The sequence below is a fragment of the Coregonus lavaretus genome (assembly GCF_964263955.1).
Source record: "Coregonus lavaretus genome assembly, contig: HAP1_SCAFFOLD_1528, whole genome shotgun sequence".
NCBI classification, from domain to species: Eukaryota; Metazoa; Chordata; class Actinopteri; order Salmoniformes; family Salmonidae; genus Coregonus; species Coregonus lavaretus.
In genome coordinates, this window is record NW_028166650.1 from 1 (window position 1) to 26764 (window position 26764).

The following is a 26764-nucleotide window of genomic DNA, read 5'->3' on the forward strand; positions in this document are numbered from 1 at the left end:
CAGTTTGTGTGTGTATGTCCAATGTATGTGTGTCCAGCGTGTGTGTGTGTGTATGTCCAGTGTGAGTGTGTCCAGTGTGTGTGTTTGTCCAGTTTGTGTGTGTGTGTCTAGTGTGTGTGTGTGTCCAGTGTATGTATGTGTTTGTGTGTGTGTGTGTGTGTGTGTGTGTGTGTGTGTCCAGTGTGTGTGTGTCCAGTGTGAGTGTGTCCAGTGTGTGTGTGTGTGTGTGTGTATTTGTATAGTGTGTGTGTGTGTGTCCAGTGTGTGTGTGTGTCCAGTGTGTGTCTACAGTGTGTGTGTGTGTGTATGTCCAGTGTGAGTGTGTCCAGTGTGTGTGTTTGTCCAGTGTGTGTGTGTGTGTGTGTGTGTGTGTGTGTGTGTGTGTGTTTGTGTGTGTCCAGTGTGTGTGTCCAGTGTGTGTGTGTGTGTTTGTGTGTGTGTGTGTGTGTGTCCAGTGTATGTGTGTGTGTGTGTCTGGTGTGTGTGTGTATTTGTGTGTGTGTCCAGTGTGTGTGTGTTTGGGTCCAGTGTGAGTGTGTCCAGTGTGTGTGTGTGTCCAGTGTGTGTGTGTGTGTGTTTGTCCAGTGTGTGTGTGTGTGTGTTTGTGTGTCCAGTGTGTGTGTGTGTCCAGTGTGTGTGTGTGTCCAGTGTGTGTGTGTCTCCAGTGTGTGTGTATCCAGTGTTTGTGTCCAGTTTGTGTGTGTCCAGTGTGTGTGTGTGTGTGTGTGTTTGTGTGTGTGTCCAGTGTGTGTGTGTGTCAGTGTTACCATGGTTATTATTTACAGGGACACTGAGGAGTCAACATAAACCCCAAACCCTGGATAGAGGGGCTCAGTGAATGTGGAGTGGAATGTGTTCAGGTGGGTCAGTGTGTCAGAGGAGACTCTGTAGAAGGACAGAGTGCCGGCTGGCCAGTCCAGATACACTCCTACTCTGTGGGAGCTGGAGGAGGGGACGTCTATGGTAGTGGACTTATTATTGTGCTTGGCAGAGTAACTGTTGTCATGGCAGAACAGACTCCAGGACTTGTCATTACATCCAATCCCACAACCCCCTCCTCTCCTGCTGATTCCTTTATATGCCACTCCTATACCAGCCTCTCTCCCACTCCACTCTACCTCCCAGTAACAGCGCCCAGTCAGACCCTCTCTACACAGCACCTGTTCCCAGTCCTTAAATCTCTCTGGGTGATCAGGATACGGCTGCTCCTCTCTCCCCCATGTCACCTTTCTTTTCTCCTTAGACAGAGAGAGGAGTCTGTTTACTGTGTTTAGGTCCAGTGTGAGATCACATACATCTGATGGATGAAACCAGACACAATATTAGAAATCATCATCATTCACATTAGAATGTTAACTCACTTTTCACTAATTCATTTAATGTAGATATTTCTAGGTATCAAAAGGAGAAGCTAAGGTAACTTGAGACTTGTTGAATGATCATATGTTATACTGTACGGTAATATAAAACACACTTATTCCCATTGATTACACACACAAACACATTGAACACACACTCACACCTGTATGCATGCATGAACACACACACATCCTGAACACACACACACATCCTGTACATACACAAACACATTGAACACACACTCACACCTGTATGCATGCATGAACACACACACATCCTGAACACACACACACACACACTGGAAACACACCCTGAACACACACACACACTGGACACACACACACCTTCATGCATGAACACACACATTTCTAACGTAACACGAACGCGCCACACAGACACAGACACACACATTGTCAAAGCAACTCTTTGTAAACTTTGGTGTCCCTGATTTCTGCTTCTGTAGAACTACAGCTGATATTTAATATGACCAAGTAAGTAATGATGGTGGTCTTTGACTTTGACTTCACTTGAATTAAGACTTATTCTTAGTCATATTATTCACAGCAGTCAACACTCACATTTTCTAAGTCCAGGTTTCATTGTGTACTCTCCACCATGTTCCACACTGTAGCGGTAAGCAGAAGAACAGACAGTCATTGAGGGATACACCTGAACACACAAACACACACTGGACACACACACACCTGACACACACACACACAGGACACACACACACACACAAACACACACTCACACTCACACACACATTCAGCATATAACTTTGTACAAGCGGTGGTAAGAATTTTTGTCCGTGTGTGTGTCCAGTGTGTGTCCAGTGTGTGTGTGTGTGTGTGTGTGTGTGTGTGTTTCCAGTGTGTATGGGTCGAGTGTGTGTGTGTGTGGGTCCAGTGTGTGTGGATCCAGTGTGTGTGTGTCCGGTGTGTGTTTCCTTTTTGTGTGTGTGTGTGTCCAGTGTGTGTGTGTGTGTCCAGTGTGTGTGTGTCCAGTGTTTGCGTGTGTGTCCAGTGTTTGTGTGTGTGTTTTTGTGTGTGTGTCCAGTGTGTGTGTGTATGTGTGTGTCCAGTGTGTGTGTGTGTGTCCAGTTTGTGTGTGTGTGTCCAGTGTTTGTGTCTGTGTGTGTCCAGTGTGTGTGTGTGTTTGTGTCCAGTGTGTGTGTGTGTGTGTGTGTGTGTGTGTGTGTGTGTGTGTGTGTGTGTGTGTGTGTGGGTCCAGTGTGTGTGTTTGTCCAGTATGTGTACACACATATTGGACACAAAACACACACACACTGGACCCCCACACACACTGGACACACACACACACACACACACACACACTGGACACACACACAAAAACACACACACAAACACTGGACACACACACACTGGACACACACACACACACACAGGACCCATGCACTGGACACACACACACACACACAGTCTTTATATAACTTGTGTGTGTCCAGTGTGTGTGTGTATGTGCCCAGTGTGTGTGTGTGTTGTCCAATGAGTGTGTGTCCAGTGTGTGTATGTGTGTCCAGTGTGTGTATGTGTGTGTGTCCAGTGTGTGTGTGTCAGGAATACTGACATCAGAGTCTCCAGTCTGCAGTGGGGATCCTCCAGTCCAGCAGAGAGCAGTCTGACTCCTGAGTCTCCTGGGTGATTGTAGCTCAGGTCCAGCTCTCTCAGGTGTGAGGGGTTTGACTTCAGAGCTGAGACCAGAGAAGCACAGCCTTCCTCTGTGACTAGACAGCCTGACAGCCTGCAAAGAGTCAAATCATATTAAAACCACACTGCTATTCTTTGGTGGTGAAAATAGTGGCAGTATTTTTTTTCTACATATTAATTTATACCAGTGTCCTGAAACCTGCCACATTTATTCATAAATTAATGTATCATTATTAGAAAAAATCATAATATTGTGTGTAGAGAGAAAAATGTATATTACGAATATTTGAGTAGACTGACCAGAGCAGTTTAAAAAGCAGTATCAGTCAAAAGACAGACAGTGAGGTATCAGATTTAGATTGTATTGAGTATACAGTCCACACCATATCTATTTTGACAGTGAAGATAACATTTTAAATGTTGATCTGTACTCCAACATTTTGGATTTGAGATCAGATGTTTTATATGAGGTGACAGTATATAATGTCACCTTTTATTTGAGGGTATTTTAATACATATCTGTTTCACCGTTTAGAAATGAAAGCACTTTATGTATCTAGTCCCCCCATTTGAAGAAGTCAAACGTATTCTGACCATTTCACTTATAATTCATTAAAGTTGTCAAAAGTTGAGTATTTGGTCCCAAACTCGTTGGTTGAATTTGCAGTTTGTTTTGGTTGTGTTTTGGGTTATGTTTTGCCCGATAGTAACTGAATGGTGGATGATGACTGGAGTAATTTTCTGTCTAAGTGAGTAGATAACATGTTTCTAAACACTACTAAATGAATCCTGATGATGACATGAAGAACAATCATGAATGAATCATGAATTATAATGAGTGAGAAATCAAATCAAGTCAAATCAAATTTTATTGGTCACATGCGCCGAATACAACAGGTGCAGACATTACAGTGAAATGCTTACTTACAGCCCTTAACCAACAGTGCATTTATTTTAAACAAAAAAGTAAGAATAAAACAACAACAAAAAAGTGTTGAGAAAAAAGAGCAGAAGTAAAAAATAAAGTGACAGTAGGGAGGCTATATATACAATAGAATAAAGTGACAGTAGGGAGGCTATATATACAGGGGGGTACCGTTGCATAGTCAATGTGCGGGGGCACCGGCTAGTTGAGGTAGTTGAGGTAATATGTACATGTGGGTAGAGTTAAAGTGACTATGCATAAATACTTAACAGAGTAGCAGCAGCGTAAAAAGGATGGGGTGGGGGGGCAGTGCAAATAGTCCGGGTAGCCATGATTAGCTGTTCAGGAGTCTTATGGCTTGGGGGTAGAAGCTGTTGAGAAGTCTTTTGGACCTAGACTTGGCACTCCGGTACCGCTTGCCGTGCGGTAGCAGAGAGAACAGTCTATGACTAGGGTGACTGGAGTCTTTGACAATTTTGAGGGCCTTCCTCTGACACCGCCTGGTATAGAGGTCCTGGATGGCAGGGAGCTTTGCCCCAGTGATGTACTGGGCCGTACGCACTACCCTCTGTAGTGCCTTGCGGTCAGAGGCCAAGCAGTTGCCATACCAGGCGGTGATGCAACCAGTCAGGATGCTCTCGATGGTGCAGCTGTAGAATTTTTTGAGGATCTGAGGACCCATGCCAAATCTTTTTAGTCTCCTGAGGGGGAATAGGCTTTGTCGTGCCCTCTTCACGACTGTCTTGGTGTGTTTGGACCATGATAGTTCGTTACAGAGGCTACAACAAAAGTTACAGAGGCTACAACAAAACATGCTAACCTCTCACCATTACCAATAACAGAGGGGGTATGATCCTTGTTCCTCTGTAACTTTCTCATTCATCATCATTCACCATTCATTCATGATTATTCATAATCATGGTAGCATCCACATGAATGTAGAAGTGTTCAGAAACATCTTCTATTCTTACTGACAATACAAGTGAACTGACACCAAAATGACAGGACATTATTCACCATTCAGTTTCTATTAGGAAAAACATCATCCAAAACACAACCAAGACAAACTGCAAATGCATTCAACACGTTTGTAGAATCACAAGCTTGATTGTCACGCCCTGGCTCTGGGACTCTGTTATGTTGAGCCAGGGTGTGTAGTTTCTATCGGTTTGTTTTCTAGGTTCATTATCTAGCTCATGTGTTTCCGTGTTGGCCGGGGTGGTTCTCAATCAGAGGCAACGAGTATCAGCTGTTGCTTGTTGTCTCTGATTGGGAACCATACTTAGGCAGCCTGTTTTCCACAGTGTATTGTGGGATCTTGTTCCGTGTATGGTTTGTGTCTGTTACGTATCGTTTTATTCGTGTGGTACTCTAATAAATATAAGTATGTACGCATATCACGCTGCGCCTTGGTCTCCTACGATCGTGGCATTGATGTAATCACTGTGGGTAAGGAATATGGGACCAAATACTAAACTTAAGACTACTTTAATACAATATAAGTGAATATGTCCAAATTATTACGACTTTTTCAAATGGAAGAACTAGACACATAAAGTGCTTTCATATCTAAACAGTAACACAGATATGTATGAAAATACCCTCAAATAAAAGGTGACATTCTGTACTGTCGCCTAATATGAAACATTCTATCTCAAATCCAAAATGCTGGAGCATAGTACCAAATGTAAAACTGTAAGCTTCACTGTCCAAACACATATGGTGTGGACTATGTGTGCCTGGTAAACACATGTGGATCTGGTGAACAGTTAACACTTGTTGACCAACTACAGGAATACTGACCTCAGAGTCTCCAGTTTACAGTGGGGATTCCCCAGTCCAGCAGAGAGAAGCTTCACTCCTGAATCCTTCAGGTCATTGTTACTCAGATCCAGCTCTCTCAGGTGTGAGGGGTTTGACTTCAGAGCTGATACCAGAGAAGCACAGCCTTTCTCTGTGACTCCACAGCCTGACAGCCTGCAAAGAGATCATCATGATTTCACAAACACACTGTTAATTTAACACCAGTAGTGTAGAAGGACAATGGCAGATGCATTTGGTTTATTCTCTCAAACAACATATAGATTAATCTTCCGTCTCCTAGAATTGTATGGTCATATTGTTATACTAATGTGAACATCAATGCACTGATTCAGTACGTTTTTCTATTTAATATGATATATTATATACATATTATAATACATATATTTCTCTAAACTGAATATTTCTTCCTGATGATTAGTACTTAAATGTCATTTTATGTACTCACAGAGCAGCTCTGGAGGCTTTGACCACTGGCAGCAGCCTCAGAAGACCTTCCTCTGATCTGGAGTATTTCTTCAGGTCAAACACATCCAGCTCCTTTTCTGAAGTCAGCAACACAAAGACCAGAGCTGACCACTGTGCAGGTGACAGTTCTTCTTCTGAGAGACTTCCTGATCTAAGGAAGCTTTGGATCTCCTTCACTAGAGAATGGTCATTCAGTTCATTCAGACAGTGGAACAGATTGATGCACCTCTCTGGAGAGGGATTCTCCCTGATCTTCTCCTTGATGTACTTGACTGTTTCTTCATGGCTCTGTGAGCTGCTTCTTGTCTTTGTCAGGAGACCTCGTAAGTGCTTCTGTTTGGACTCCAATGAGAGGCCCAGAAGGAAGCGGAGGAACAGGTCCAGGTTTCCTGTCTCACTTTGTAAGGCTTTATCCACAGCACTCTTGTAGACAGTAACTTCAGGCTTGTCTCTGAACAGCGCAAAGAAGTTCTTGGACGTTGATTGTGGATTGGCCATTAGATTCTCATTGTTGTTGATGAATGAGAGGAACACATATACAGCAGCCAGAAACTCCTGAATGCTCAGATGCACGAAGCAGTACACCTTGTCCTGGTACAGCCCACATTCCTCTTTAAAGAGCTGTGTGCACAATCCTGAGTACACTGAGGCTTCATTGACATCAATGCCAGCCTCTTTCAAGTCTTTTTCATAGAAAATCAGATTGCCCTTCACAAGCTGTTGAAAAGCCAGTTTTCCCAGTGACAGAATGCTCTCTTTATTCCAGTGTGGACCTGTCTCTTCTTTCCCAAGATACTTTTCATTCTTCTGTTTGGTATGAAACACCACAAGGTGTGAGTACATCTCAGTCAGAGTCTTGGGCATCTCTTCTCTCTTATGTTTCAACATGTGTTCAAGGACTATTGCAGAAATCCAACAGAAGACTGGAATGTGGCACATGATGTGGAGGCTCCTTGATGTCTTTATGTGTGAGATGATTCTGCTGGCCAGGTCCTGATCACTGAATCTCTTCCTGAAGTACTCCTCCTTCTGAGGGTCATTGAACCCTCGTACCTCTGTCACCTGGTCAACACACCCTGAAGGGATCTTATTGGCTGCTGCAGGTCGGGTAGTTATCCAGAGGAGAGCAGAGGGAAGCAGATTTCCCTTGATGAGATTTGTCAGCAGAACATCCACTGAGGTTGACTCTGTGACGTCACAACAGATCTTGTTCTTCTGGAAGTCTAGGGGCAGTCGGCACTCATCCAGACCATCAAAGATGAACAGAACGTTGTACTTGTCGTAGTTGGAGATTCTTGATTCTTTGGTTTCCATTGAGAAGTGATTGAGAAGTTCAACGAAAGTGTGTTTTTCCATTTTCATCAAATTCAGCTCTCGAAAAGGGAATGAAAATACAAATTGGACATCCTGATTTGCTTTTCCTTCAGCCCAGTCCAGAATGAACTTCTGCACAGAGACTGTTTTTCCAATGCCAGCGACTCCCTTTGTCAGCACAGTTCTGATAAGTTTGTCTTGTCCAGTTAAGGGTTTGAAGATGTCGTTACATTTGATTGCAGTCTCTGGTCTTGCTTGTTTCCTGGTTGTTGTCTCAATCTGTCTCAGCTCATGTTCATTATTGACCTCTCCTGTTCCACCCTCTGTGATGTAGAGCTCTGTGTAGATCTTATTGAGAAGTGTTGGGTTTCCTTGTTTAGCGATCCCCTCAAATACACATTGAAACTTCTTCTTTAGATCAGATTTGAGTTCACGCTGGCAAATCACAGCAAGCTCATCTGAATGAAGAAATAACACAGAGGATATTAATATTACGTCTGTTTTAATGCCTAAAGCAGGGCTGTCAAATGTACGGCCCGCGGGCCGGATCAGGCCCGCAAACGGGTTTAATCCGGCCCGCGAGATGATTTTTACAATTTAATTTATTTATTTATTTATTTTTTAATGTTTTTTTTTTTTTGTAAAGTATAAAAATGCGCTGCAATTTTTCAATAAAATAAACTGCTGTTCCAATCGCGTCCACTGGATGGCGCAATAGCAATTGTGTTAAGCAAGCAAACTGTTTATACCGGGGCAGAGCAAGTAGGTCAAGCACGTGCAGCCAATGAGCTACTTTGTTTTGCCCGCGATATTTATTACGGCTTCTACTTTTAACATTATGTGCTTTGGCACCCTCATTGCCCCAATATTTCTCTGTCAAAAAAGATAAAATTGGACGCAGAGTGCAGAGTGTTCCAAGAAAAATGGTCATCCTATTTAATCACGGAATTGAATGGGAAAGCTGTATGTTTGGTGTGTTCAGAGCATGTTGCAGTGCTGAAAGAATATAACCTTCGTCGCCACTATGTGAGTCTTCATGCCGACAAATATGACAACTTTCAAGGACAGCGGAGATGAGAGAAGGTGAATGAACTGTTGGCGGGTCTGAAGAAACAGCAGTCTGTGTTTACTCACAGCCGAGACATCAGTGACGCTGCAGTGAAAGCTAGCTACCTCATTGCTAATGAAATCGCAGTGGCTTCAAAACCATTTAGTGAGGGTGAATTTGTAAAAACATGCATGATGAAGGCAGCGGAGATTGTGTGCCCTGAAAAGCGACAGGCTTTTGCAAATATCAGCCTGACAAGAAACACAGTTGCAGACAGGATTTCCGATCTTTCAGTGGATTTGGACAGCCAGTTGAAGCAAAAAGTAAAGTCATTTATTGCGTTTTCGGTTGCAATTGATGAAAGCACGGACATTACAGATGTTGCACTACTGGCCATTTTTTCATCCGCGGAGTTGATGACACATTGACCGTCACTGAGGAGTTCGTGGAGTTGGTGCCGATGACAGATACAACGACAGCAGCTGATATTTTTACCGCACTCGTCGGCGCGCTGGACAGGGTCGGAGTGGACTGGTCCCGCGCTGTCAGCCTGGCTACAGATGGTGCGCCCTCAATGATCGGGAAAAAAGCAGGCGTTGTGACAAAGTTCCGAGAGAAAGTGCAATCTGCAAATGGAGGACGTGATTTTTTGACTTTTCACTGTATTTTGCACCAGGAGGCTTTGTGTTGCAAGTCATTAAAGATGGATAACGTCATGAAGGTGGTCATCCAAACTGTTAATTTCATCCGATCCAGAAGCCTGAATCACCGTCAGTTTGACAGCCTTCTCAGAGAGAAAGACCACATCTATGGCCTGCCATACCACACTGAGGTAAGATGGTTAAGCCGAGGTGCTGTGCTGAGGCGTTTCTTTGATTTACGAGAAGAAATTGAACAGTTCATGGAAGAAAAGGGCAAACCAGTGTTAGAATTTCATTCCGCAGAATGGATGCCGGACCTTGCATTTATGGTGGATGTTACAGAGCACCTGAATAACTTGAACAAACAGCTGCAAGGGCGCAACAAAGTTGTCACGCAGTATTATGACAGCATACGTTCTTTCAAGTTGAAGCTGTCATTGTGGGAGACGCAACTTGCCTGTGGTGATGCAGCTCACTTCCCCTGTCTGAAAAATGTGTGCGCGACCCAACATGTGGCAGACATGAAGCGGTTCAAAGATAAAATAACGGGACTGTTACGTGAGTTTGAGCAACGCTTTCAGATTTATGTTTATATGTTTTTATGTTGATGTGCTTTTGTTTTTAATAGATTTTATTTTATTTGTATATTTAACCTATTCTTGACTCTGTGGTTCTTGCACTTGTTTGGGGAACAGGATTTCATTATTTTTATCTACATTTCTGCCTGAGAAATGACACCCTGATATATTTCTGTGATCTGTGAAACAGTTATGTTAATCACTGAGGCATTGTGTGTTTGTGTGTTCTTTTTCTTTAGAATTTTCAAATAAACTTGACGTGTTTTATGATTAATAGTGATGTTGTGCTTGTACTATTTTGGACACACTGTCCTCAGGCTCCAGCTTTATGTTGTATGTTGATCGTATTAACCCTTGTGCTTTGCTGGAAAAAAATGACATCCATTATGTTACGGGTCAAATTGACCCGCACAGTTTAAACACACTCAAGACAGTCAAAGAATTAAGTAAAAACAGAAACAACTTTATTTTGTCTTATCAGACATTTCAGAAAGAAGAAATACAATACTTTTTATTTTTTTTAAACAATATTTAAGAACTATTTGTTAAACATATTTCCTTTCTCACAAACAAGATTTTTCAGTTTCCCCAAGTAGGTTTTTTCCCCCCCTATTGGTCCATATTATCCCTTCAGTCTTTCTCTCTACATGTTGAACACAATGTGTGTGTGTGCTTTCTGCAGATGTATTTATTGCATTCTACACAAGTGGTGCTTGTTTTACTGTCTTGTCGAGGGGGGCAGAGCTGGCATCTTTTCCGTTTCTTGCCACTGCCTGTATCCACTGGATCCATTTCTGGTTGATTGGAGGCATGTGTTGATGGTCCAGCTTGAATTTTCTGGACGGCAGATGCAGCTGCTGTCGACCGAGGAGGCCGGACTCTCCTCTGGATCTTGGGAGTGATGAGAGCTTTGCCGAGCTCCTCTAGGAAAAGCCGGCGTCGGTACAATTTGCCACCATTCCATTGCTGGTTGATTTCAGTCCACAGGACATAGGCATTGTAAGCAGACACATCCACAATGTTGTAGAAAATCACCAAAGGCCAGCGGGCAGTCATGCGCTGACAACTATATGTTGCTGTGACTTTATCCAAATTGTCAACTCCTCCTTTGGTGGAATTGTAGTCCAGTATTATTTGTGGCTTGATGTCCTCTCTTGCACTCAGCGATGCATCTTTGTGCATTGTGCTCATTACAAGAACATTCTTGTTCTTCTTTGGGCAGTATGAAACAACAGTTGCATTTTCAGAGAAAGCAAATTTAGAGGAATGCACAGTTCTGCCCTGCATTTTCAGAAGCTCACTGGGAAGTTCAGGTTTGTTTTTTCTGATTGTTCCAACCATGGTCAGCTTTCTCTTCTGTAGTTCAACACCAAGGCGGTAGGATGTGAAGAAGTTGTCACACGTGATGTTATGACCTTGCAGCCCTTCACTCATGTCCAGCACCACCCGCATCCCCTGGTTTTTCTCAGGCACTCCGCCGGGTGGCTTCCCAGTGTAAACTTGCATATTCCATGCATAGCTTGATGTGGCATCACATGCTGCCCATATTTTGATGCCACATTTTGCAGGCTTGTTTGGCATATACTGTCTGAAGGGACAACGTCCTCTGAATGGAACAAGGCGTTCATCAACTGTAACATGAGGACTGGGATTGTACAGTAACGGTAGAATTTCCACCCATTTATCCCATACATCTCTGATTGCAGCTAGTTTGTCTCTTTCACGTCGACCCGGTCTGGTATCACGGTTATCAAAGCGAATCACCCGAGAAATTATGTGGAATTCTTGTAGAGACATTGTTGCCCGAAATATTGGCCTTCCATTCTCTTCATTCCACACTCCAGCTAATATGAGCAATCCAATGTATGCATGCAAGTCAATCCGATCCAGTGGCTTCCAGTTCTCTTGAAACACACGGCTCCCCTCCAAGTTGGTCATGTCCAGAACAATCTTCTCTATTGCTTGGGGTAAAAAGAGCTCAAAAGCTGATTGTATGTCATGGACTCGAGTGACAGCAAATCGTGTAGGTCCTGGAACCATTTTTATTACATTGGAAGCTGAGAGTCTACCTTGACCTCGTTGTGGTGACGGTGACCATTCAATATGACCATCTTTAGACTTCCATGTCTTCTCTTCTCTTGATGATGCTTGTTGCATGCTCTGTCTCTCATCTGATGTAGGGGATGGTACGGCAGACTCCTCCTCTGAATCCTCTTCAATGAAGACAAAATCTGGATCATCAACAGCATTGTCCTCTATCTCTGAAATATCCTCTGTCTCTGAAACCTCTTCTTCTTTTTCACTGTCACAGTCCAGAATTTGTGATAAGACTTCATTGATTGAAAATCTTTTGGAGCTCATTTTTGAGTGTCTGTGTCAGGGACCTGCTGCTCTCACACTGAGGAGAAGCTTGGGAAAGCCCTTTTTAACCCAAACACAATTCTAAAAGTGCAACCAGGACCAGTCAAAACAAAATAAATCAAAGACACTTTTTTGTTTTGCACCTGTGCAAATATATATACACATGAAAGCCTCCGGGTCAAAATGACCCACAACATCATGTTTGTATACAAAATGTACACAGACATTCCACAACACATCAGTGTGTCCACATTTTGCAGTTAGGTTCATGACCCTAAATGAGGAAAAGTCATGTAATTTCATGGCGAAAAAGAGTGGTTAACTAGTATTTTAGACAACGCAAAAGTGGAAACGGGTCAAATTGACCCACAACATAATAGGAGGGTTAAAACAAAGAAAACAATCTGAAGTTGTTGTTTTTAAGTTATATATACCATGATTTTTCCGGTCCGGCCCACTTGGGAATAGATTTTCCTCCATGTGGCCCCTGAGCTAAAATGAGTTTGACACCCCTGGCCTAAAGTATTGTGGGACTGTGTTTTAAAGTTGTACATCATAATAATTTATTCTCTTAACTAACTGTATAAATGTGTAAATGTTTTCATAATGCATTACAGACTGGTGTGACTGATTTATATCTGATGATATTCTTATTGATGGTATTATTAACTCTCTCTCTCTCTCTCTCTCTCTCTCTCTCTCTCTCTCTCTCAATTAATCAACACAACACATCCCTGCTGCTACTTGATGAGGTCACTAGGTGTTGTGTTAAGGCTGCTACAATATCATTTAGTTACACAGCTACTTTAGCTGTACTTTAGCTACAGCTTTTAAATGTTCTAAAACAGCATTCAACATGAGGCAGACAGCTCTTACTTTTCTCCAGTGTGTCAGCAAGCTCCTTCTGGTTCATTTTCCTCAGGACGTGCAGTGTGATCTTCAGAGCCCCCTCTCTGGCACTGCTCTCCTGCTTCTCATCTTCAGCGTCCACCACTTCCTTATCCTGCTTCTGACTCTCAAAGCCTTCTGGGAGTTCTGGACTAAGAATCCTCTTGAAAATCTTCAGCTCGTTCTTCACAAATGTCATAATATTCTCTTCAAGCAACTGAAATAAATAAAGTAAATAAGTTAAGCAAGAGAATAAAGGCTTTCTCATTAACACATTAATGAATGATTGACAGATCAACTTTACTTGAGGTAAACAAAAACAAATGTACATAACAGGACCACATACACTGAATATGGAGGCCAGGTCTGTTTGATGACTCTGGGAAGACTGACCACTGAGAATCTCTGACTCTGATCTCTCCTGTTGGTTTCTGTGGACAAAACATGAGATTACATCTCCTCATCCAGGGAGTGCACACACACACACACAGGGATTCTTTTTTATTTCATTGAATATTAAAACATACAATCTACTTGAAGGGAACCCGCTCAACATTTACATTACATTTAGTAATCTAACATTATCCCATCCAGAGCGACAGTAGCAACCCCCAAGGGCACGTCGACAGATCTCCCACAACGTCAAAAAAAGGACCCACCAGCCCTCCAAGATTCCCCACAGCCCCTCCCCCCAAGCCACCAGCCCTCCAAGTTCCCTGAGAGCTTCCCCTCAACCACCCGAGACCCCCTCCCCCCAAGCCACCGTCCCACAATGCACCAACAACCAACAAAATGAATGAAAGAGCAAAAAGAGAAAGACAAAGGAAAACAGAAAACAGAAAACAGAAAACAGAAAACAACATAAAACTAAACTAAAATCACAGTAGTACTAGTCTCCTCATCCACACACACACACACACACACACACACACACACACACACACACACACACACACACACACACACACACACACACACACACACACACACACACAGGGAGGGAATGTAGTGTTAGTTTAATATTGTTTCAGGACTATGAAAATGGAAAAAAGGATTAGCCTATGGATTATGAAAACAACAAAAAATAAATGGGAGAGGAGAAATGACTAGAGACATTTACATTTTTAAAAACATTTTTGGTCATTTAGCAGACGCTCTTATCCAGAGCGACTTACATTTAGTGATTACATATTTTATTTTATTTTTTCATACTGGCCCCCCGTGGGAATCGAACACACAACCCTGGCGTTGCAAACGCCATGCTCTACCAACTGAACAGTGTTGTTTAACTCACTGACCATGACCCATGAGCTCTTCTTACCTTTGTTCAGCAGAAAAGTCTCCCTCTCTGAAGTATATAGGAGGTTCCATAGACCAGTCACTCTTCATGGACACACAGCTGGGTACAGGGAAGGCTGGTCTCTCCTGCTTGATTGGACTTCAACACAACAGAGACAAACATTACGTCTCTCATCTACTCTGAGCTCAGATGGGGAAACATAAGAAGAGTTTAATTCCAAACGCTATATATCCATTTTCAGAAATGTTTGTAAATTAGCTTCTATTGTTTAAAGAAATTGTGTTTTCTCACTATCTAATCATGGCATGGTGTTGTTCAATGACAGACATGTGTTTGTTTAAAATCAATCACTTAATGGCTTCATTTCAGAGAGACAAATGTTTGTTATTGCAAAATGCTATATATCTGCCTCACTCTCAGAGAAATAAGTAGTACTAATAGATTTTACACAGTTAAATGTAACAAATAACTACATTTTTAATAAAGAACTGTACAAATGATACACTTGTGACATCAATATTTAAATATTGAAAAATAATAATTCAACACAGTAATATGAGATCTGTATGTAAAACATTTACATTTTACATTTGAGTCATTTAGCAGATGTTTTTTATTCAGGGTCCGGTTTCCCAAAAGCATTTTAAGGCCAAGTTCATCATTAGAACCTTCGTAGGAGCATTGTTAAATCTCTGAGCTGTTTCAAAAAACGATTGTTATTAACATTGCACTTGAAAAGTAAAAACGCCTTTTTTCTTAGTTACTTTTTTAAAAACTCTGCTTTGTTGGTTAAAAATTTTAAACTTAGCATTGTTGGTTAAGGACTCGTCAGTAAGCATTTCACGGTAAGGTCTACACATGTTGTATTCGGCGCATGTGACAAATCAAATTCGGTTAGATTGATTTGTTCATTTTCTAAATGTTCTGTCTTCAGTAGTTGAACACATTATTACTTCAACCTCGTGAAAGTGACAAACTGACACGTTTTCATGATAGTCAAAAACAACTTTATATCGAAGGAGTGCCTTTGATTTGACGGCCTGCACATGTGCAGTTCAGCACAAGACGACCATTAGACCCAATGACGTATTTCTGCCAATGACCTTCAAATCAAATCAAATTGTATTTCTCACAAACGCCGAATACAACAGGGGTACACTTTACCGTGAAATGCTTACTTACAAGCCCTTTCCCAGCAGAGTTAAAAAGTAACAAAAATTTGCTAAATAAAAAAAGGAAATAGTAACATAATAAAATAACAATAATGAGGCTATAAGGAGTACCAGTACTGAGTCAATGTCCAGGGCTACCAGGTAGTTGAGGTAATAACTAGACTATATACAAGGAGTACCAGTACTGAGTCAATGTGCAGGGGTACCAGGTAGTTGAGGTAATATGTACATGTAGGTAGGGGTAAAAGTGACTAGGCAATCAGGATAGAGATTACATCTCCTCATCCAGGGAGTGTACACACACACTCACTAACAGACAAACACACACACACACACACTCAAAGGGAATGTTGTGTTAGTTTAATATTGTTTTAGGACTATGAAAATGGAAAAAAGGATTAGTCTATGGATTATGAAAATAACAAAAATAAATGGGAAAATGGGAGAGGAGAAATGACTAGAGACAGTGTTGTTTAACTCACTGACCATGCCCCATGAGTTCTTCTTACCTTTGTTCACTAGAAAAGTCTCCCTCTCTAAAGTCTATTGGACGATTCATAGACCAGTCACTCTTCATGGACACACAGCTGGGTACAGGGGAGGCTGGTCTCTCCTGCTTGATTGGGCTTCAACACAACAGAGACAAACATTATGTCTCTCATCTACTCTGAGCTCAGATGGGGAAACATAAGAAGAGTTTCATTCCAAAACGCTATATATCCATTTTCAGAAATGTTCGTAAATTAGCTTCTATTGTTTCAAGACATTATGAAAGAGATTGGTGTGTTTTTTCACTAGCTAATCATAGCATTCAATGGGTTGTTCAATGACAGACGTATTTTTTAAAAATCTATCACTTGATGGTTTCATTTCAGAGAGACAAATAATCATGTTTTTTTGCAAAATGCTATATATCTGCCTCACTCTCAGAGAAATAAGTAGTACTGCTAGGTTTTACACAGTAATAATATATATCCGGCTCACTCTCAGAGAAATAAGTAGTACTTCTAGGTTTTACACAGTAATTATATATATATATCTGCTTCACTCTCAGAGAAATAAGTAGTACTGCTAGGTTTTATACAGTAATTATATATATATATATATATCTGCCTCACTCTCAGAGAAATAAGTAGTACTGCTAGGTTTTACACAGTAATAATATATATATCTGCCTCACTCTCAGAGAAATAAGTAGTACTGCTAGGTTTTACACAGTGATAATATATCTGCCTCACTCTCTGAGAAATAAGTAGTACTGCTAGGTTTTACACAGTAATAATATATCTGCCTCACTCTCAGATAAATAAGTAGTACTGCTAGGTTTTACACAGTAATAATATATATCTGCCTCACTCTCAGAGAAATAAGTAGTACTACTAGGTTTTACACAGTCAAATGTGACCGACCAGCTCGATTCGGTCTTATGTAGCAAAATTTGAAATTGTGTTTTTTACATTGGATAAAAGTAGAGAGTGAGCTAGAAAAAGGTATATCATACACTACAGTTGAGGAACAATTGGAAAGTAATTCTGCTTTGAAAGATGATAAACTTGTAACCTCCATTTTGAGAAAATGGTCTTTAAATGTTTTGGTACACCTACTGGAGAGCTCTTCTTTATCTACAGTGGCAGATAATGTCATCCATCTAAATAAATAGTTTTTTAAATATATAGAGTTAACGAAATGTATGGTGTTTTTGGGTTATGTCAGTTTCATTGTTTGTTATGCTATAAATGGTTATTTTATGGTTGTAAGTGGTAAAATTAACTAGAAAATGTCATTTTTTGCAATTCTGAGTAATTACTACTTTAGTAAGGATATACTTTATTCAGTCCTACTGCAGTTACTAAATAATTCACATAGATGACAGCATAAGACCATGAATGACATTTCAGAAGGTTAGTTTAGTTTTCTCCCTGGATACACCACCACTCCCCCTCACAGGAAAACTCCTGCACACACTTTTTACTGTCCCTTTCCACACTGCTAACGCAAGAGGAACGACTGAAAAAGCATTTAACAGATTACTGTGAAATAATATCATGATGATTCATGTTTATTATTACCTGTTTTTATGCTCATGTTTTGAAATTATACTTCATTACTATAACGATTATCAATAAGCCTGAACATTAATTTAGTCACCTCTGGTTGAGAAAAATGTATTTTCCTGGTACATTCATTGTCAGATTCATCAACCAGCAGCGAGCACTCTGCCTTCTAGCACAAGCGAGGGGCATGTTGACGTACATTTGCTAACCGCGAGGGTTGCATGATGTAATTTATTGGTGGGCTGGAAGACGCACTCTTGTCTTATCTATTCCGAGGTTGTTTAATCACAATATTAGATATTTAAAAATGCATGTATACTAGGGTTGAGGTTGGAGCATCTGACTAGTGATTATTTACCAGGGGTTCAACACCTGCTATAGTCACTATTTAATTGCTCTTCCAAAAGCATCACAGGCCTAATACGAGATATATAGCTAACTAAAGTAATGAGTGACCATTTTAGAAAATCATGGGATATATAGTATTTGGTTGCATAATATTTTATGTCAATCATATTGCTGCTTGTAGCCTATAACTGATGCTTTGTGGTCTTATGCTGCCATCTATTGGAAATATTTAGCTATTAAAAGTTATTAATTCACGTACAGACGTTGGTGAGGCAGCTGAGAAATAAAGTGTATTAGATCAGTCTCAAACCTGCCCCACGCCAATTGCTGGACTTTCACACAGAGGTTACTAGGTCACCCAATTCAAACCACATTTGAAAAATAAAACAAATGTGTCTTATTTATCAAGTGTTCTGTCTTGCAATTATACATATAATAAAATAACAACAAAATAATCAAAATGCTATTTAATACTATAATTGTATTTACTAAGATAATATTATTACTAAAATAGTTTCTAAAAGTGTTCTAGGCTACCCTACCCTAGAATTAGGGGTTACGGCTAAAATAGGTTATAAGTAGGGTAAGAGTTTCTGTATAGCACTTTGTGACATCTGCTGGTGTAAAAAGGTCTTTATAAATACATTTGATTGATTGTTAGGTTTAGGGTTTATATGGCAAAAAACAGTATGGGTTTATGGCACTCTTGCTCCTCCTTGTGGCCGTATGTGGGTACTACATAACTCACTCATTACACTTGCTAGGCTCATAATCTGAGGTAGCAACTGTGTCAGATCTACAAATCCATGAGCTAGACCACCCGATTAGACAACAATCACCCCATTATACCCATTTGGTTTGCAACTCAGTGAACCTGCGCAGCATTCGCTCAATTTGATGCCTACGAACGAAGATTTCGATGCATATCAAATTACACAGCAGCCTTTTAGAAACAACAAGTCCTCAAAGAAAAGGTCATTTCTTAATTAAAAAATGTATTCTGGCTGTTTAAATCGCCCACATCTTGAAAAAGAGGACAGGGACATGCGTTTTATTTAGATTGTACACTTTTTTAACCATGACCAGAAAATGTTTTAATGTTTGATGGCTATCCGTCAGCCATCACCTCTTAAACTGTGTCTCACCTCACTATAGGTGACCACAACATGTACTCAGGTGTACAGTGCGCGCGCTCACCAAGTAGCAGTAACCTTGTTAATAATCAGTTACCTGAGGTCAACCTACAGGGTTAACGCTCACCAAGTAGCTGTAACCTTGTTAATAATAAGTTACCTGAGGTAAACCTACAGGGTTAACGCAGGCAGGTCTCATTGATAACAATAGTGAAGCTGGCATTGTGACGCAGAACAATGGGCTGGGAATAGAACGTTCTGAAGGCGAGTCAGTGTCACGGAGCTCAATAGAACTAATAGGAGCTGGTAGGGTGAAAAATGCCCAAACATAAGGCTTGTTTTTTCGCGATTACTTCATAACCAGGGACAGAAGGTAATATTATGAAACTGGGCTCCATGGCGGATGCAATGAACTAATTTTATCAGAAATAAACGTTGTAAAAAATGTAACTTGAGGCGCCCCGAAAATAATATTCAAAAAGTTCAGTCCTTGGACACAGAGGGGTTAAACACTAAAGTTACCGTCCATTTAGTGAAGAGAGGAGGACCGGACAGAGGGAGCGTAGGCCAACATCCGTCAACGAGAGAGGGAGAAGCCCTCCACGGGATTTAACAGGTGGAAGAAACAACCAAAGAGCTCCATCGGTCCACAAGAAATGCAGGCAGCCAGTGATGATGTAGTGGTAGCTAGGATAACTAGGATGCTGCTGGTAAAGAGTAGCTGGCTTAGCTAGCTGTACCGACTAGCTTGGCTAGCTAGCAGGTCGTTCGTCTGTCCCTCGAGGATGATGACGAATCCGGTGAACCACACAAGATGAAACAAGGATAGTGAGTGAAAAGGATCTGGCTACACTCATACTGTCACTGACCGTTACGCAAAAAAGCTAATTGAACAATAAACTTTGGCGTCTCAACACTGTAACAAACTCTGTCGTTATTCCCCAACATCACCTCAGCCCACTCTGCGCGTAACTGGACAATATGCTTGGCGCCAAACCGTACGTGGACGCGGGCAGTTCTGTACGGGGACGCGGGCAGTTCTGGACGTGGACGCGGACAGTTCCAGAACGCGGACATGAGCAGAGCAACACAATACATTTACATTTTAATCACTTAGCAGACGCTCTTATCCAGAGCGACTTACAGTTAGTAAGTGCATACATAACCCAGTCTTTACACTGGCTTACATTAGTAATATTCATTTTTATATGTAAAACAAACATTCAAAGTTTTTTTAAATCAATATTTTGAGATCTGGGCCCATATCCACAAAGTGTCTCAGAGTAGAACATTGGTCGTATAAGTGCTGAGAATAAAGACATTTTACACGTATGGGTATAAATTAAAGCTATGCATGAAGCCTCTAGTCCCACCTAGTCGGCAGATATTTAGGACACCTCATGAGCTGTCCTAACCAGTTAAGAATTAACAGCAGGTGTCTTGATAATACTATAGAATAATGCAGCGAGTCAGTGGTTCCTGCGCCACATGTAATTGCTTTAGGAGTAGTTAAAAATAATATTTTTATATTTCTATATGATCAATCCATAAATAATATAGACCTACATGCAACCGTATGTCTTGTGCTTTTGGCAATGATTTCTGTATAATGATTATGTATAAGTGATACCATTAATGTCTGCATAGCACGTTGTCTTAATTTTGGCATATTAACTCATGCTTATTTCTGAAGATTAACTCAGGTTTTCGCCCAGAGGCTAAGGAGTTGGAGCAGTGGCAGGAGTTGGACCTATGGCAGAAAGGTGGCTGGTTCGAATCCCGGGCCGGGCGCTGGAAAAAACGGCCAGGCTTGATCTGACCACTGGAAGGTTGCTGGGTTCACATCCTCAAAACAATCACCTTTCGTTGATCAGAACTCTAGAGGTTCTTCTTCACTGAACCCAAAAATATATATAACTTTTAGTGGTTCCATATATTAAGGAAGTGATAGAAGCCTTTTTGGTTCTATAAGGAACCTTCTTTTCTAAGTGTATAATAAACACGCTTTTCTTTTGATTATTTAATTACCTACATCATGTTATTTCAAGTTATCCCTTTGGAGCGCAACAACACGTTGTTAAAAAATAATCATTAATTGGCCATGGCTATAAATTGGGCAATTGAAGGCATCTAGGGCGAAATATCTGTTCGATGAAAATGAACATTGTATGCAAAGTTGTAGGCAACATTATTGACAAAGGACCCTGATGCCTACGATGCCAAAGCTATTTAGAGTTGTTAAACGGGTGTGAAGAGTGTGTTGGTATAACGGTAATATTGTCAAAATTCCGCTTGTAACAACCATCAGAATTGGTTAAAGAAATATGCATTCCATTATATTAGGCAATAATGAAGAGTAGGCAAAGTGTTCGTGTCGTGAAAATTTGATCAAATGTCTTACATTGCAACGAGTACAGTCAGGGTGCTGCAGAACCCCTGCAGTACCTCCGCTGACCCCGGATTGAGAACTCCTGATTTAGCAGATACTCTAATCTAGAGTGATTTACAGTAAGTGCATTCATCTTAAGATAGCTATTTATTTTGTAAATAAAATTAATAAATTGTTCATAAAATTGTCATCTCACCTCTTAGCTTTGGTGTCATGTTCCCCAGAGAGACGGATTTTAGAGGCAGGACCCCCCTCCTCTCTCTCCCCAGAGAGACTCATTTTAGAGGCAGGGACCCCCTCCTCTCTCTCTCCAGAGAGACTCATTTTAGACCACTGACCCCTAAACAGAGATGCAGCATGTTGGTTGTGGTGGACACAGTGACAACTCATTCTAGAATGTCAATTGTTCTCTTTTACTCATGATCTCTTAGAAATAAAACATTTACTAACAGACATATCCAAACAGTCAGGTGATTTAATTTAATCACATGAACATTGTTACATTCCTCAACAAGAAATAAAACATTGTCTCTCAAACAGAAGAAGGAACTAACAAAGAGTCACTAACAACAACCAAAACGAAACAGGTGGTTTTAGGAGGGGTTCTGAAAGACACTCATGGGGGTGTCCACTAGTGGTGGGAAACAGAGGCTTTCTGAACGCTTTGGGGCTTTCACCATATTGTGCCGAAAATGCCATTGATAGATTTGAGTGCTAATAAACAACATTTAGTTAGAATGTGGGGTTCGCTTTTTGCCTCCAGGTTCACTATGTTTTCAAAAACGATGCATATGTGGTATTATTTAGGATACTAAAGACAAAAGATTATCATAGGTTACACTAAATAAAACACATTATTTAAACAACAATGGGAAATCCCAATCCCCGTCCCTACCTGCTGAGCTACCATTCAGGGGCTACAAACTGGAAGACATCAAACTAAATGTGTAAATACGGTGTCCAGTAGAGGTCAGTGTTTGAAAGAGACTTTGCATCTAAAAAAAAAAGCACTGGCACCAGGGAGAAATCAGTGAGATCTCTCGCATTTTGTGAGGCCGGTTGGACGTACTGCCAAATTCTCTAAAACGACGTTGGAAATGAACATTCAATTATCTGTCAACAGCTCTGGTGGACATTCCTGCAGTCAGCATGCCAATGGCACGCTCCCTCAAAACCTGAGACATCTGTGGCATTGTGTTGTGTGAGAAAAATGCACATTTTCGAGTGGCCTTTTATTGTCCCCAGCACAAGGTGTACCTGTGCAATTATCATGCTGTTTAATCAGCTTCTTGATATTCCACCCCTGTCAGATTATCTTGGCAACTGAGAAATGTTCACTAACAGGGATGTTAACAAATTTGTGCACAAAATTGGAGAGAAATAAGCTTTTTGTGCGAATGGAACATTTCTGGAATCTTTTATTTCAACCCATGAAACATGAGACCAACACTTTACATGTTGCGTTTATATTTTTGTTCAGTATAGATACAAACACAAAGCTTCCAGCAGAGGTCAGTGCTCTTCTGAGACCTGTCATGGAAGTGTGATATCCGAAGCTTCGACCGTCATCATCACGTAGTATTGTTACTTTGATAGAAGCATTGATACGTTGTGTCGAATCAGTAGTGCTTTGAAAACTGCAACGGCGCATCGGAGCTCCAGTATTAATCGTCCAAACCCTAGCGTCCACTGAATGTTGACTAGCAACAAGAAAGTGGTACCTAAAAGACTCCCACCATGAGTGCCCATTGAAGTGGCTCCAGACGAGGACATCTGAAATAAAAACCCTCCAACTTACAATATGGAGTAAAACAACAAGTGGAGCAAACCAAACAAACCAGACCAAACCAGACCACACCAGACCACACCAAACCAGACCAGACCAAACCACACCAGACCAAACCAAACCAGATCAAACCACACCAGACCAAACCAGACCAAACCAAACCAGACCAAACCAGATCTAACCAGACCAAACCAGACCAAACCAAACCAGACCAGACCAAACCAAACCAGACCACACCAGACCACACCACACCAAACCAGACCAAACCAAACCACACCAGACCAAACCAGACCAGACCAAACCAGACCAGACCAAACCAGACCAAACCAAACCAAACCAAACCAAACCACACCAAACCAAACCAGACCTAACCAAACCAGACCAAACCAAACCATACCAAACCAAACCAAACCAGACCAAACCAGACCAAACCAGACCACACCAAACCAGACCAAACTAGACCAAACCAAACCAAACCAGACCAATCCAGACCAAACCAGACCAAACAAAACCAGACCACACCAAACCAGACCAAACCAGACTAAACCAAACCAAACCAAACCAGACCAAACCCTGGGAGATACAAGACAGAAAGACTTTGTTCAATAAACTTAAAGAAGCAGAGCTACAAAGAGGTGCCAGTCTTCTAACATCTCTAAGGCCAACCAGAACACTGGGCCAGCTGCTCTTCAATATCACATAACAGATGGAACCCTTCTGACTAAAGAGATGACAAGCCAGCACAGGCATAAGCTTACTGTCTATTGAGGTGGCGCCAAGAGGTGCGGCCAACGTGCTAACGTCCAACCTCAAAATATAAATGGAAATACCAAAGCCTGTAACAACATGTAGTCGTGACTGATATCTTTCACCTCCCTGTTACTGTTTGTTAAGGTAGTTATAGACAGTGCAGCAACACAAGGCCACATTCCTCTCAGCCCTTCCACTCTCTCAGGCTAATGTGTATTTATTAAAAGTATACTATTTCTTTCAATCTGTTATTTTCTAAACTTATCTGAGAATGTAGACAGAAGGGCTAAAACGGGCATGATTGATCTGAGGAGAAATCATTGATACATTCAGAAAGTATTTTTGCAACAAGTAGGAGATTTATATTATGTAAAGTAGGCTAGGTTATAATATATAATAGCGGTTTGTTAGTGATATGCAGATGGAGGTCTATACCTCAGCTATAGCCTACATATCCTAGATGACCAGCCTAAACCGGTTCATATCAGTTCACATTGGTTATCAGTAGCAGGATTGATCACCTACAAATCGGTTTTCAGTCCAAATAACAGGGCATGTAGCCTAGGCCAAATATTCTCACAACATTTCCTAAAGAGACCATCTGGGCCCGGTTTCCCAAAAGTTAATCGTTAGAACCTTTGTAGTATTGTTAAATCTCCAAGCTGTTTCCAAAACCATTGTTTCTTTATTTTTACTATTTTCTACATTGTAGAATAAGAGTGAAGACATAAAAATTATGAATTATGAAAATGGAATCATGTAGTAACCAAAAAAGTGTTAAACAAATCAAAATATATGTTATATTTGAGATTATTTAAATAGCCACCCTTTGCCTTGATGACAGCTTTGCACACTCTTGGCATTCTCTCAACCAGCTTCATGAGGTAGTCACCTGGAATGCATTTCAATTAACAGGTGTGCCTTCTTTTAATATGCCATTTAGCAGACACTTTTATCCAAAGCGACTTACAGTCATGTGTGCATAAATGTTTACATATGGGTGGTCCTGGGGATCAAACCCACTACCCTGGCGTTACAAGCGCCATGCTCTACCAATTGAGCTACAGAGGACCACATTTGTCATTTGTTCTTAAACGGATGAGGATGTCATTTGTTCTTAAAAGTTAATTTGTGGAATTTCTTTCCTTCTTAATGCGTTTCAGCCAATCAGTGCTAGAGGCGTCACTACAGACCCTGGTTCTATTCCAGGCTGTATCACAACCGGCTGTGATTGGGAGTCCCATAGGGCTGCGCATAATTGGCCCAGCGTCGTCCGGGGTAGGCCGTCATTGTAAATAAGAACTTGTTCTTAACTGACTTGTCTACTTAAATAAAGGTTAAATTAAAAAAGGTTGAGTCTCTAGATTCCCTTGCTGTGCTGGGGAAATAATGAAATGGTTGTCATAGTGATTTAAACTGGGCCTGGTTATCTCCAATCTCTGAGGCCATGTCATTTATTACATTTCACCCAATTGATAAAGGCAGCTAGAAGGCTGAACCCAGAAGACAACTCTAAATAAACACTAACTGATATTATCCTCAAATCCTTTCACTCATATTGTAATGTATCTTTGTTCAATGGATGTCGGGAAGCCTATGATATCAATAGTATAGCAAACAGCGGCCAGGGCGGTAAAGCCAGGTCGCTGGCCAAAAAGGCAAACACCCTACGCATCGCAGCAATGGGAATTGTAACCTGACGCACACTGTCCTCTACAAAAGTCCCGTGCTTCGACTACTCAGACCCCTCACATGTCCGGGCCATGAATTCTGATGGCCTCACAGACACCATACCACTGCTGACACCAATGTAGCGAACAGCGGGGCAGGGAAGCGAACCCAGGTTGCACTTGTAAAAAGGCAAACAACCTACGCATCGCGCCGTTGGCACCAATTGGGTTACTTGGTTGGAATTGTGACGTGGCTCATTTAGCGAGGATCACTACAATATAGTAGAACTATGATACAATTACAGTTATCAAATCAAATGTTAAATGTAGAACTATAATATATAAATATATTGAATTTGACTTGAACACGTTCAGTTAGCTCCATTTTGTATGATTAAACTGACACGTACCTGTCTCAGTAGAAGTAGACTGTTAGGTCTGAGTGTTTTACTTCCATTCAGTGTACTAAAATTACACCAGACATTACATTTCTCTACCACTTTATAATAATCCCTGGAAAGATTCTCACCTTGTAGCCTGAATTCACAACCAGAACATGTCAAGTCGTTGAGATATCTACAGTTCTGCTGAAAGAGCACCTTCCTGATGACTAGCGCTCTGTATATTCTAATGGGTGAAGTCTGATCTGGAATGTGAAGCTAACTGATATCTAGATAAGCTTAGAAAAAACAGTATATCTAGCTAGCATCATAGTCCACCCCTCAGGCTAAGTTCAGGTTACAGCATGAGGCAGGCATCAACAGCCGAGTTGTAGGCTACAACCTGGGTCGTATTCATTAGTTTACTCCGCAGCCAACAGTTTTAAAATGTTGCATAAACAGTTTACTCCAAACGCTGTACAACGTGACCTAAACGATGTCTGTTGCCAAACGTTTTGCTACGGTGGGCACTAATGAACACACAGTCTTTCCACAGTATTTATTTGTCTCTCTTTCACACAAAATACCTTCCTGAGTGAAAAGAGTTAACAGTAGATTAGAAAGAGAACATGTTGTTGCTTGTTGTGTTTTAAGCCTGTTTTGAGAAGACAAGTCTATAGACCTATGATACAGAACACTCTTAGAAAAA

The 26764-nt window shown here is 41.1% G+C and overlaps 1 protein-coding gene across 1 annotated transcript; it reads right to left on the reverse strand.

The window, feature by feature from the left end:
• Window positions 1–2949: 2949 nt before the first annotated feature.
• Window positions 2950–26347, reverse strand: LOC311114461 (NLR family CARD domain-containing protein 3-like; the record flags this gene model as incomplete). Its single annotated transcript, XM_084189710.1, has 9 exons — window positions 26205–26347; window positions 21666–21809; window positions 16055–16171; window positions 14395–14511; window positions 13420–13504; window positions 13062–13290; window positions 6224–8015; window positions 5758–5931; window positions 2950–3123 (listed from the first exon to the last, which is right to left on the reverse strand). Coding segments are annotated over exons 2-9 (2816 nt in total), but the record flags the coding sequence as incomplete, so codon positions are not given.
• Window positions 26348–26764: the final 417 nt, after the last annotated feature.